The sequence below is a fragment of the Mustela nivalis genome (assembly GCF_964662115.1).
Source record: "Mustela nivalis genome assembly, chromosome: 14".
Classification (NCBI taxonomy): Eukaryota; Metazoa; Chordata; class Mammalia; order Carnivora; family Mustelidae; genus Mustela; species Mustela nivalis.
The window spans coordinates 58,971,320-58,984,028 of record NC_139033.1 but is presented as its reverse complement, the minus strand read 5'-3'; the positions used below and the strand labels follow the sequence as shown (position 1 = coordinate 58,984,028).

Here is a 12,709-nt window from a genome sequence, read left to right as displayed (position 1 = left end):
GATGTTTCTGCAAAACAAACTGTTAACGGAAGCTCCCCCTGGGGAGTCTGGTGGCAGCGGAAGGCCTAAAGGACTGTTTCACTTTTTATTTTAGTGCTAGAATGACTGAGTCTTTCACAAAAAAAAAAAAAAAAAAGTATCACTTTGATCAGTTTTTAAAGGACTAGGTTAAAAATAAACTCAAAGACACAGAGAATAGCAGTATATTCATTTCCTTTAAATACAAAGTTTTGGAGCTAAATGTGTTATTCTTGGCTATATCATTACAAATGATCATAAGGATCAACTCACTGCCAGACTTACAGAAAAGTCTCTGCACTCCTTGGATACTGTGTCCAGTGGTGCTTATGTCATCCCAATGTATTATGTATAAGTCTATCCACACACCCCCTGCCACTAGTCTGAATACTTTTTTTTTTTTAATCAAACTGCCTTTGATTTCCAGTATCAAACAAAGTATCTACAACATGGTAAAAACTTACTGTAAGTGAACGCTTCACAACTGATCATTCAGCCAACAATAATTTAAGCTTTTGGAGACTATACTGTAATAAACCCACAAAATCATTATTCCCACAAAGTGCTTGGGTCCATCAAGTATAACCACTGCTTTCAAAATCAGGAGCATTACGCATGATAGATGCATTTGAGGCGGATCTACCACAACTGCTTTAAAATGTAGACATTATTTCATCTAATGAATGGATGAGTGAAAACACAATGAGTTCTGGGCCCGAGCCTTTTTTCTCTTTTCTAGAGCCACACCTAAAGAGAAGAGAGACACAGAATGAAAACTGCTGGACAGGTCCCTTCCTCAGCTCTCACTGGAACTTACCACTTATAGGAAAAGGAGAAGAGCACCAAACTAGATTCGCAAGGGCTTTGTTCTTCCTGCAAAGGGCAGCTTCAAGTGAGAACAGAAACTCAGTGAGAATTCTAGTCCCCTGGCTTGCTCTGTTAGCCCTGCAGTGTCTGAGGGTTCAGACCACACAGCCATCAAGCAGGAGGTACACTCGGCTATTTCTAACAAATCTACCAGCTCTCACATTGCATGACCCTTATCATCTGCTTCAGTAATTATTCACTGATTACATCTTGTTTCCTTAATTTGACTAACTCCATAGCTACAAGGCAAAGCATCATTTGATGATGGGAGTATGTGATGTCTTTGCAAAAATATTATATGTAGTACTTCTTTACATTTGGTGTTTCAGAAAGTCAAGTACAAGGTTAAAAACCCCTTTTTGAAATCAAATGTTCTTAGAAATATCGCAACCTATTTGCCATCAAGTGTTAAATTTTAAATGCGCTAGCATATATTAATCAATTCTCCCCCAGACTTCAATTAGCTCTCAATACACCTTACTGGCCATTATCTCCTTACTAGCAGATTATATCTATATAGGTTTGTGCAGAAATAAACAACTTCATTATAAGTAACTATGTATGCTTCCATCTCTCTCAAAAGAGATCCTCATACAAAGGGAACTTAGTGCTGTGTCTCCAAGTATCGATGTAAGAATACTGACAACATGAACTGTTCAATATACATGAACACAGCAGAGTCTCATGGTTGCCTCCTCAAACTCCATTTTCACTTACTCATTATGTAGCAGAACCCCAATTTCATTCAAAGCACCAGTGTGCCCAGCTCGTAATTTACAGTCCCTACAACCAAGTTCTGGCCAATGTGACGGAAGCAGAAATACCATGTGAAACTTCTGGAAAGTCTCCTTAAAAGGGTCCCTCTGTTCTTCTTCCTTCTTCCTTTCCTTCTTCCTACTAACCCAAGTACAAATAGAAAGACTGGAGCACCACAACAACCTTCGAAGACTATAAAACTCCATGACAGAGCAGAAGATGGAAGGTGTGTGGAGAATTTCTCTACCACAGCCCCAGACATCCAACTTCTGTGTCTCTTTTACATAAGAACGTGGAGTCTCATGGGCTTAAGCCACTGCAGCCAGGTCCCTCTTACAGCCAAACCCACTTTCTAGCTGACACAATGACAGAACAGTTTACCACCAGTAACTGAACCATGAGAAAAATTTTCAAAGGTTCATCAAAGTAAGCCAAATCTAATCCAAGTAGGCAGTGGTTGTTTGGTCAGTATTGAAACTGAGTTGGTAAGGGGAAAAGAGGATTTCCCTTCTTCTTGTCTCTACTTGTGGGGTGGGGGGTTGAGGGGAAGAGTTTGTCTTAACCCAGTAATCAATTCTCCTAATTAAGCTCAACTGAGTTCCCACATGAAACTTCTTCATGCCCCAGGAAAGGAACTCGATTATGCACCGATGTCCAGCACTCCCTTATACAAACACAGTAGTCTGAGGATGCTGAGTACTTCTGTCCAGTTGAGTCAAGTTTTAATGAACACTTGACAATCAGCTTATTCAACCAGGACAAGTCCTAAAGAATCTTTTATAATGTTTAAAATGCTCCTAACATTGACCTACTATTCAGAAGACCAATTAAAGCAGAAGACCAGTTAATGAGATTTTTATGATACTATTAAAATATCAGGTACAATGACGGTCTTTCTAAAAGAAATGTCCTTCGACTTAAAAGGGAGAAACAAGAGTGTTTTGACTTGCGGCATCATAAAACAAATCAGACAAATGACTAGACTGAATTTTGCAAAAGCACGTGTGAAATTAAGAATGAATCTGATACGGTCTTGAATTTTTAGAAGGGTAAAAACTATTACCCACCGTAACATACATTTTAAGAAAGAACATCTATGGTTAGCAGATAGTATGTGCGTGTGTGTGTGTGTATCTGTCATTTACGGTGGCACATGGAGAACTGTTGACAGGAATGAAATCTTAAATTTTAACTGTTTAAAATGAGAATATAAAGGATGCAACAAGTGATAACCAGTTACTGAAACTTTTAAGTAGCTTCTAATAACACTCAGAAGTCACCGCAGAAACACTGCCCCGTGGGAGGCTAAGCATTCTTCCATGATAGCTCAATGTATTTGCATCAATTCTGCCTTCATTCAATCACTAATATTGGCCCATTACTTGGTTTTAACCTCAGGTGATTCTGACGGACATTCCGCTTCCAGATAATATTTTTAAAGGAAAATAGCAGCTATGGATTTCCACTTTTATATAATTTCTCCTTAAGCCCCGTAAAAAGGCCATAAAATTATTAAGAATCTTCTATAATTAAAAACGCAAGTATTTACTAAACAGAGTTAGAAAAACATTTTAGGAGTTAGAATAGACATAAAGAGAGATGGCGGAATGACTAATACGGATAAATTATTCTTTCTGCGGTTGATTTTAACTACGATAGGTGAACTGAAAAAGCACACGCTGCTTTTTGTACTTTATGTTTGCAAGAATTAAGTTTAATAAAAAAGAATTAAGTCCCGTATCTTTGTACAAAACCCCCAACCCCTCTGTGAGAAGACCTTTATAGATCCTAAAACATGGACAGTCTGGCTCAAGCAGCGAATGAATCTCCCAGTACACGTGGTAGGAGATACCTTCATCTTTAACAGGAGTCTCAGAGCTTGAGGGATCTGGTTTACTTCTTTCGACTACAAAGGTAAGAAGCAGAAACAAAGCATGATGAAGAAGCAAGCAATCTTACCTGTACCATTGAGGGTAGTGTTTTTATTTGTGTACAGCCTGATCATGTGTCCTATTGTTTTCACATTTTCTCTCAACATTATTCCTCGAGCTTGTACCATAAAGAGATATGTGTTGGCTATAAAAAGGAAAGAGAGGAAACATCATGACTCAGTAAGCTTTTTTTTTTCCTAATTTAATAAAATAATATTCGGACTGGGGAACAGCCCAATAAACCCAAACTGACTCAGTTAACATGTCCAAAGGGAACAAAGAAATACAAAATGACTATTTCCTATTATCAGAAACTTATAAAAACAGGGGTGCCTGGTGAGCCCAATCAGAAGAGCATGCGATTCTTGATCTTGGGGTTGTAAGTTTGAACCCCACACTGGGTATTAGAGATTTCCTTAAAAAAAAAAAAGAAAGAAAGAAAAGAAAAGAAACAAACTTTAAAAAAGTTTTTAAAACAATAAAAATGAAAAATTCAAGTAGTGATATCCCATCCAATAGAAGGAGACTAAATGAATATCATAATGAATTCCTTTATCCATAAATGATTTTCTACCATAAAACATACTTACACATTTCAAAAAAGGCATTTTACTACCAACATACAATCATAGTATACTTTCTCTAATTCTACATTAACTTCCTCAAACCCCAAACTCCACAAGAGCAAGTATTCCTTACCTAATAGTAAATATATCATAAATCACCATAACAGCTAGTATGAATATGACTCTTGAAATGGATCTCCTAAATTCTCCTAAATTCTCACTGTGTTTGGGGAAGGAGAGTTAGGGGGCAGAATGACCTAGAATCAATACCTATTTTGGTAATTTCTCTCTACTGAGTTAATTACTTAAGAACTTTTATACTCCCTTTCAATCACAAATTTATCTACCAGGATGGTAAAAGCAGACACAATTAAAATCAATGTGCATTTTCAAGTTGGTACATTTAATTCTTTGTGTTAAGTGCTTCAAAACTAGGCCCCTAATTTCTTGCTTTGGGAGAAACTGGTCAACTGACAAAGATGACAAAAATCTCTGCGTTCTGAGATGCCAGCACTCCTCAGAGAAGCACAGGGGTAATCAAAAGATCCTTTCTTTCTCAGTCCTGATTCTGTAAGCACAATGCACAACTCTAGACAACTCATTGAATCTCAGTTTCCTCACCTAATACAGTCGGTGTATTGCCTTAGATGTTCTCTAAAGCCCTTTCTACTCTCCATTCTCCAAGCATACAGCCAAAAAAATCATACACTCCATTCAATCAAGAGGAAGAGGATCATTTTCATGGCAAAAACAAAAAACTGCAAGTCTCAGTTAATGACTCTTCCAATTTTAAAATAAGTCAGCCCTGAACACTGATGATGCTCTCAAAAAATGAATGCCAAAATAAAAAATGTTAAATTCAACTCATTTTCTGGGCCCTGCTCTACTTCCCTCAGTTGCTACAGAGAGATGAGCAAAATGTGATGTTTACTACCACCTTTAAAGATTTTATTTCCTTATTTGAGAGACAGTATATGAGAGAGAAAAAACACATGTGCGTGAGTTGGGAGAGGGAGGAGGAGACTCCTCGCTGGGCAGGAAGCCTGATGAGGGGCTCCATCCCTAGGACCCCAAGATCATAACCTGAGCTGAAGGCTGAAGCTTAACTGCTTAACCCCTTAACTGACTGAGCCTCTCAGGCACCCCCTCCTTTCCCATTTTTTTTAAGATTTTATTTATTTATTTGACAGAGAGAGACACCAGGAGAGAAGGAACATAAGCAGGGGGAGAGAGAGAGAAGCAGGCTTCCTGCTGAGGAAAGAGCCTGATGTGGGGCTTGATCCCAGGAGCCTGGGATCATGACCTGAGCTAAAGGCAGATGGTTAATAAAGACTGAGCCATCCAGATGTCCCTCCTTTTCCATTTTTTATGTAAATTTTAACATGCTCAAAGTACAAAAGACAATAAATAAACTAGAGAAGCAGAATACAATAATACTTCTCCTTTTACCTTCAATCCATAACAGAGAAAACAACAGAAATCCAACTTCACATAAGTTTACCTCAATCATTTTTAAGAGCGTGTCTACATCCTCTCTAGAAAGCAATCCTATAATTAGATATAACTTGTTTAGGCTTGAATTTATTACACCCCTCAGGTTACAAATACAAGTTTTTATTGAAGTTTTACTCTTGAGTAGACTCTAAAAGAAAAAAGAGATAAAGTGAAAAATGAAAACAAAAAGAGCCAACCAAAAATGCAGAAAAACATTCAATAAAAGCCAACTAACACTAGCAAAAGCCAAGATCTAAAATTCAACCGAAATGATGCAGAGGAAAACCATCAAATAGAAAACTAATTCTAACTTACAACACCTTGGAGCACTGAATCCTAAAGTTACACATGAAATTTGTTATCAGTGATCTAATATCTTGTAACATCTGTTCTGCGCCAAACCACAGAGAGGACCTATCATATGGCAGCAGAACTGAGTGGCTCAAAACAATACTGGCCCAAGCCAGGATGCGATAGGTGAGACCATCCATGTGCCCTGGGAACTGAATCTTTAACACACCTATTCACATAAAGAATATTGTCTGACATCGGGAAGCCAAGTCAGACTTGAACAGCAAAGAAAAGATCTGGTAGAGAAAAGAAGAATCCTCAAGGTAAATTATCCTAAAAACTTCCAAAACATCAGGTAACAAACTTATACAGGGGAAAAAAAAAAAAAAGACTGATGACAACTGTGACAAAAGAATACATTTACTATTCATTAGATGGATAGAGAAAAAATTAAGGAAGGCAAGATACCAAGCTCTCCAAATGGAGAATCTATTAGTTTATTTTAAATCATTTACAGCTAATTGAGTTATAGTCCTTAGGTTAATAGTCCTCACGGGTTTAATCCCTAAAGATCAAAACCCATTAGGGAATGAAGGTGTTTTGTTTAAATAGTCATTGCTAACAGGAAGAATGCGGTGTGTCAAAGTATTGCAAGGCACACTAACCGAGCATGAGAGTAGTTCCAACTGTCGGATTTCCAGACACCTTAAGCTGTTAATCCACACTCAAATAACTATATGACCACTAATTACTATTAGGTACATCTTCCTGGTAAACCAGCAAGTTAGAGGAAATCTTTGTCAAAAATTTCTATTCCAAGTAAGAGAAATTGCATTTCAGAAAACAGGGAAATCTTTATCAGCTTTGCCCTTTGGTATTTAGAAAACTCAGAAATACACTAAAAAAAACTACCACTGCTTAATTAAAATCATGCCCTGTTCTCTACTCTAGTTAATTTGCTATTTGCCTCTGCTTTGTGAGACATACATTTAACCTATTTACCTAGGTCTGCTTTGTGGGAGGTGGTGGGGGTAGTGGAATACCTACAACTTTGAAAAAAAAAAAAAACACTCAAAAATCAAGTTTACAGGGCGCCTGGGTGGCTCAGTGGATTAAGCTGCTGCCTTCGGCTCAGGTCATGATCTCAGGGTCCTGGGATCGAGTCCCGCATCGGGCTCTCTGCTCAGCAGGGAGCTTGCTTCCCTCTCTCTCTCTCTCTGGCTGCCTCTCTGTCTACTTGTGATTTCTCTCTGTCAAATAAATAAATCTTTAAAAAAAAAAATCAAGTTTACAACAGCTAGACATCCTACCCTCGGTTTGTGAAGCAAGAGATGGAATTCTCGGCTTAAGGAAACTAAGGAATGCACTTGCTAGTAATGTGTCTCCCCAAGCCTTTCCACATCCAGCTCTGTTCACTGAAAACAGTATTCCGGACAAGGAGAATGTGCCAGTCTGCACTGATCTGGAAAGCTTTCCTGAGCTTCAGAGGCTTCAGACACAGCGTCCCCCTGGTCCCATACTATGATACATGCCACAGGTCTGTTACCAAAAAGTAATCCAGCCAGGAGCTGATTTTAAGAGGGAGATTATGTTGGTTAGGTACATTGTAAGTGCAGGACTGGAGCTAAGAAAGGGAAAAAAAAAAAAATGGGGGGTGACATTCCTATAAGGGTAGGAACTATGGTGGTCAATCACCGTAAGGAAAAATTATCCAGAAAAGGGATAAGAAAGTACAGTTCAGACACATGGAAAGAGACCACAAAGAGGGTCACAAAGATAAAAGGCCCCAGATGAATTAGTCTGAGCTTGAACACAGTGAAGAGGAAATGGTCAACCATATCAAATACCACAGAGGCTAAAAAAAAAAAAAAAAAGACTAAAAAATAATAGTTTAAAAAAAATAAAACACTAATGTTTGGTACATACCCTTTTCAAGCATCCTTCGAAGAGCTTTACATATACTAACCTAATTAATCCTTACAAGCAATCCTATAATGGTAGGTACTAATATTATTCCCATTTTGCAGATCAAGAAATTGAACAATGGAGTTATCTAACTTGCTCAAGGTCGCACAGTTATTAGCTGGGGGTGGAGCCAGAATTCAAACCCCAGCAGGCTGACTCCAGTGGTCTAGCTCCTTTCCACCATACAATGCAGCCTCTTAAAAATGCTGGTAGGGGGGACGCCTGGGTGGCTCAGTTGGTTAAGCTGCTGCCTTCAGCTCGGGTCATGATCCCAGGGTCCTGGGATCGAGTCCCACATCAGGCTCCTTGCTCAGTGGGGAGCCTGCTTCTCTCTCTGCCCCTGCCTGCCGCTCTGCCTGCTTGTGTTCTCCCTCTCTCTCTCTGGCAAATAAATAAATAAAATCTTTAAAAAAAAAAATGCTGGTAGGGGATCACTGTCAATCTTTAAAAGAAGTTTCTGGAAAGTAATGGAAACAAAAGGCAAGGAGCAAAGAATAAAGAGGATAGTGACAAAGTAAAAGCAATTTTAAGAAGAGAGAAGTGAGAGCAAGGTCAAGGAAGTTTTTTTTTTTTTAGACAGGAGAAAACTGAGCATGACTGTGGCCTAAGCAGAGGGAAGAAAGAGTAAATTTAACTTTAAGGTACTGAAGGAAATAGGAGGAAGGATGGAAAGGAACAGTTCCACTGAGGGGACCACAGAAGCAGAGGTTCTGGGGTGCACGGGCACACAGCACATCCAGCAGTCAACAATCCAACTTGAGTAGAGTTTGGCAGCAATGAAAAATAATTTGTCAAGGTCTAAGTAGATGGACGGTGAGAAAAAAAATAGGAGGAAAGAGGGGAGGGACTCGAGGTCATTGTGAAGATAAGATGGGGTGCCTGGGCGGCTCAGTGGGTTAAAGCCTCTGCCTTCGGCCTGGGTCGTGATCTCAGGGTCCTGGGATCAAGCCCTGCATCAGGCTCTCTGCTCAGCAGGGAGCCTGCTTCCTTTCCTCTCTCTCTGCCTGCCTCTCTGCCTGTTTGTGATTTGTCTGTCAAATAAATAAATAAAAAAAAAAAAAAGGAAGTCATGTTAACAATAAGTGAGAAAGTCCCAGAAGTGTAAGGGTTAGGAAGACTATGGTCTGGGGAGGTTCAAGAGAGAGCAGGTCACAACTACAAGGACCTGATGTGGCCAGACAAGAGGAAGGAAGACAAGCCCCAGACTGTCTGATGGCTACCAACAGGGGCATCAGTAGGGGATGAAGCAGAGAGGGAATGTTCTGAGCTGAGCACAGGCATACCTCAGAGACATGGCAGTTCTGCCGCAGACCACCACAATAAAACAAATATTGCAATTAATTGAGTCAAATAAATGTTTTCCTTTCACAGTGCATATAAAAGTTTATACTATAGTATAGCATTATGTCTTAAAAATCAATGTACATACCTTAATTTAAAAATACTTTATTGCAAAAAAAAAACTTAATCATCACCTGAGCTTTCAGCAAGTAATACCCTTTTCGCTGATGGAGAGTTGCTTCAGTGTTGATGGCTGCTGATCAATCAGAGTGGTGATTGCTGAAGGTTGGCACGGCTGTGGCAACTTCTTCAAATAAGATAATAATGAAGTTTGCCACATCAAATGATTCTTCCTTTCATCAGTGATTTCTCAGTAGCACACTAACGCTGTTTGATAGCATTTTACCCACACTAGAACTTCTTTCAAAACTGGAGTCAATCCTCTCCAACACTGCACTGCTTTCTCAACTAAATTTATATCATATTCTAATCTCTTATTGTCATTTCAACAATCTTCACAGCATCTTTACCAGGAGTAGAAGCATCTCAAGCAACTCTTCATCCTCATGAGACTGCAGGAGTTCAGTCCCATCTTCAGGCTCCACTTCTCATTCTAGTGCTTTTGCTCTTTCCACCACATCTCCAGTGACTGCCTCCAAGAAGTCTTGAATCCCTCAAAGTTCTCCATCAGGGAGGAAAACAACTTTTTCCAAACTCTTGGTAATGCTGATATTTGAACCCCTTCCCATCATAAATGTTCTTATTGGGATCTAAAAAGGGGAATCCTTTCCAGAAAGTTTTCAATTTACCTTGCCCAGATCCATCAGAAGAATCACTGTGTATGACAGGTAAAGCTTTATGAAATTTATTTCTTAAATAAGACTTGAGAGTCAAAATGATTCCTTGACCCATGAGCTCCAGAATTGATGTTATGTTAGCAGGCAAGAAAATACTTACCTCATTGCATACTTCCATCAGAGCTCTTGAGTGACAAGGTACATTGTCAACGAGCAGCAATATTTTATAAGAAACCTTTTTTTTCTAAGCAGGAGGTCTCAACAGTAGTCTTAAAATATTCAGTAAACCACGTTGTAAGAAAATTTGCTCTCATCAAGGCTTTGTTTTTCCATTTCTAGAGCACAGGCAGAGTAGATTTAGCATAATTCTTCAGGATCCTAGGACTTAGAGAATGGAAAATGAGCAATGGCTTCAACTTGAAGTCACCAGCTCCATTAGCCCCCACCTAAGAAGAAAGTCCACTTGTTCTTTGAAGCTTTGAAACCAGGCACTAACTCCCCTTCTCTACCTATAAAAAGTCGTAGGAGGCATCTTCTTCCAATAGAAAACTGTTTTGTCTACACTGGAAATCTGTTGTTTGGTGTAGCCACCTTCATTAATTAACTAGACCTTCCGGATCACTTGTTACAGTTTCTACATCCACACTTGCTGCTTCCACCTTACTCTGTCAGCTTCCTTCTTTAAACCTCGTGAACCACTCTCTGCCAGCTTCAGACTTTTCTCTCGCAGCTTCCTCACCTCTCTCCGCCTTCATGGAACTGAAGAGAGGCAGGGCCTGGCTCTGAATTAGGCTCTGGTTTCAGGGACTGTTGTCGCTGGTTGGATCTTCTAACCAAACCACTAAAACTTTTCCCACTTCAGCAACAAGATTGTTTCACATTTTTTTATCACTCATGTGTTCACTGGAGTAACACTTTTCATTTACTTCCAGAACCATTCCTCTAGGAGTGCCTGGGTGGCTCAGTTGGTTAAGCATCTGCCTTCATCTCAGGTCATGATCACAAGGTCCTGGGATTAAGCCCTGTGTGGAGCCCCGTGTCGGGGTGGGGGGGGGGGTCCCAGCTCAGTGGGGAGTCTGCTTGTCCCTCTCTCTTAGCGTGCTCATGCCCTCTGTCTCTCTCAAATAAGTAAAATCTTAAAGAAAGAAAGGAAGGAAGGAAAGAAAGGAAAGGAAAAGAAAAGAACAGAACACTTGGGTGGCTCAGTTGGTTAAGCCTCTGCCTTCAGCTCAGGTCATGATCCCAGGATTCTGTAATCGAGTCCCACATCCGGTTCCTTGCTCAGCAAGGAGCCTACTTCTCTCTCTGCCTCTGCCTGCTACTCTGCCTGCTTGTGCTCTCTCTCTCTCTCTCTCTCTGATAAATAAAGAAATAAAACCTTTAAAAGGAGGGATAAAAAAGAGAGAAAAGGAAAGGAAAGAAAAGAAAAAGAATCATTTCTCTGCATTCACTGGGCTATTTGGTGCAAGAGGTCCATCCTTCTGCCTATTGGCTTTCGACATTCCTTTCTCATTAAGCATATCATTTCTAGCTTTCTTTTTTTTTTTTTAAATATCTTATTTATTTGACAGAGAGAAAGAGTGATCACGAATAGGCAGAGAAGCAGGCAGAGCGGTGGGGGGAGCAGGCCCCCTGCAGAGCAGAGAGCCTGATGTAGGACTTGATCCCAGGACCCTGAGATCATGACCTAATCCCAAGGCAGAATCTTAACCTACTGAACCACCCAGGCACCCCTCATTTCTAGCTTTTAATTTCAAGTGAGAGATGTGGGACTCTTCCTTTGAGGTGAACACTTAGAGGCCACTGTAGGATTATTAATTAGCCTAATTTCAATACTGTTATGTTTCAGGAAATACAGGGAGGATCAAGGAGAGGGAGACTGATGGGGAATGGCCCATCAGTAAAGCAGTCAGAACACATGCTTTTATCAATTAAGTGTACTTGCTGTCTTATATGGGCAAAGATCATGATACCCAAAACAATTACAGTAGTATTAGCAAAGAACACAGATGACCATAACAAATATCATAATAATGAAAAGTTTTGAAATATTACAGTTATCAAATGTGACACAGAGACACGAAGTAAGCAGAGATTGTTGGGAAAATGGCAGTAACAGGCTTGCTTAATATAAGATTGCAACAAACCGTCAATTTATAAAAACCCATTATCTACAAAGCACAATAAAGTGAAGCATAATAAAATGAGATATGTCGGTACTAACTGCCAAAATCATGCCGGCATGGAGAATGCTGGTGGGCAGAGGCTTCTAAAGAGAAGGGAAGGATGCCTGGATGGCTCAGGCAGTTAAGCATCTGACTCTTGGTTTCAGCTCAGGTCATGATCTCAGAGTCATGAGATGGAGCCCCTGTATCAGGCAGGTGCCTGCTGGCATTTCTTGCCTTCCTGGGCTCATGGTCACATCACTCCAGTCTCTGCCTCTATCTGTACATTTCTCTGTGCACAGCACACACGGTCCCCGTGAGATTCTTTCCCTTTCCTTCCCCATCTGCCCCTCCCTGAGAGTGTGCACACATGTGTACATGTATGTAGCAGGTGGTATGGGGTCCCCCCAAAAGTATGTGCATCCTAATTCCCAGAAGCCGTGAAAATGTTATTTGGAAAAGGAGTCTTTGCAGATGTAACTAAGGATCTTGAGATGAGGAGATCATCCTGGATTATCTGGGTGGGCTCTAAATCCAATGACAAATGCTCAGATAAGAAAAGGGAAAGGGATATTTTA

At 40.0% G+C, this 12,709-nt stretch overlaps 1 protein-coding gene across 2 annotated transcripts in view; it reads right to left on the bottom strand.

Moving 5' to 3' along the window:
- Positions 1–12,709, bottom strand: part of B4GALT6 (beta-1,4-galactosyltransferase 6) — a 67,025-nt gene that overhangs the window by 40,175 nt on the left and 14,141 nt on the right. The window contains exons 1-2 of one of the 2 annotated variants that reach the window (XM_082699603.1): positions 10,127–10,309; positions 3,601–3,717 (exon numbers count right to left, since the gene is read on the bottom strand). In XM_082699603.1, the coding sequence (XP_082555729.1) occupies positions 3,601–3,700 (100 nt within the window). In that variant the 5' untranslated portion in view covers positions 3,701–3,717; positions 10,127–10,309. Of the gene's footprint in view, positions 1–3,600; positions 3,718–10,126; positions 10,310–12,709 lie in introns of those variants that run through there. The other variant, XM_082699602.1, reaches the window with a different exon arrangement.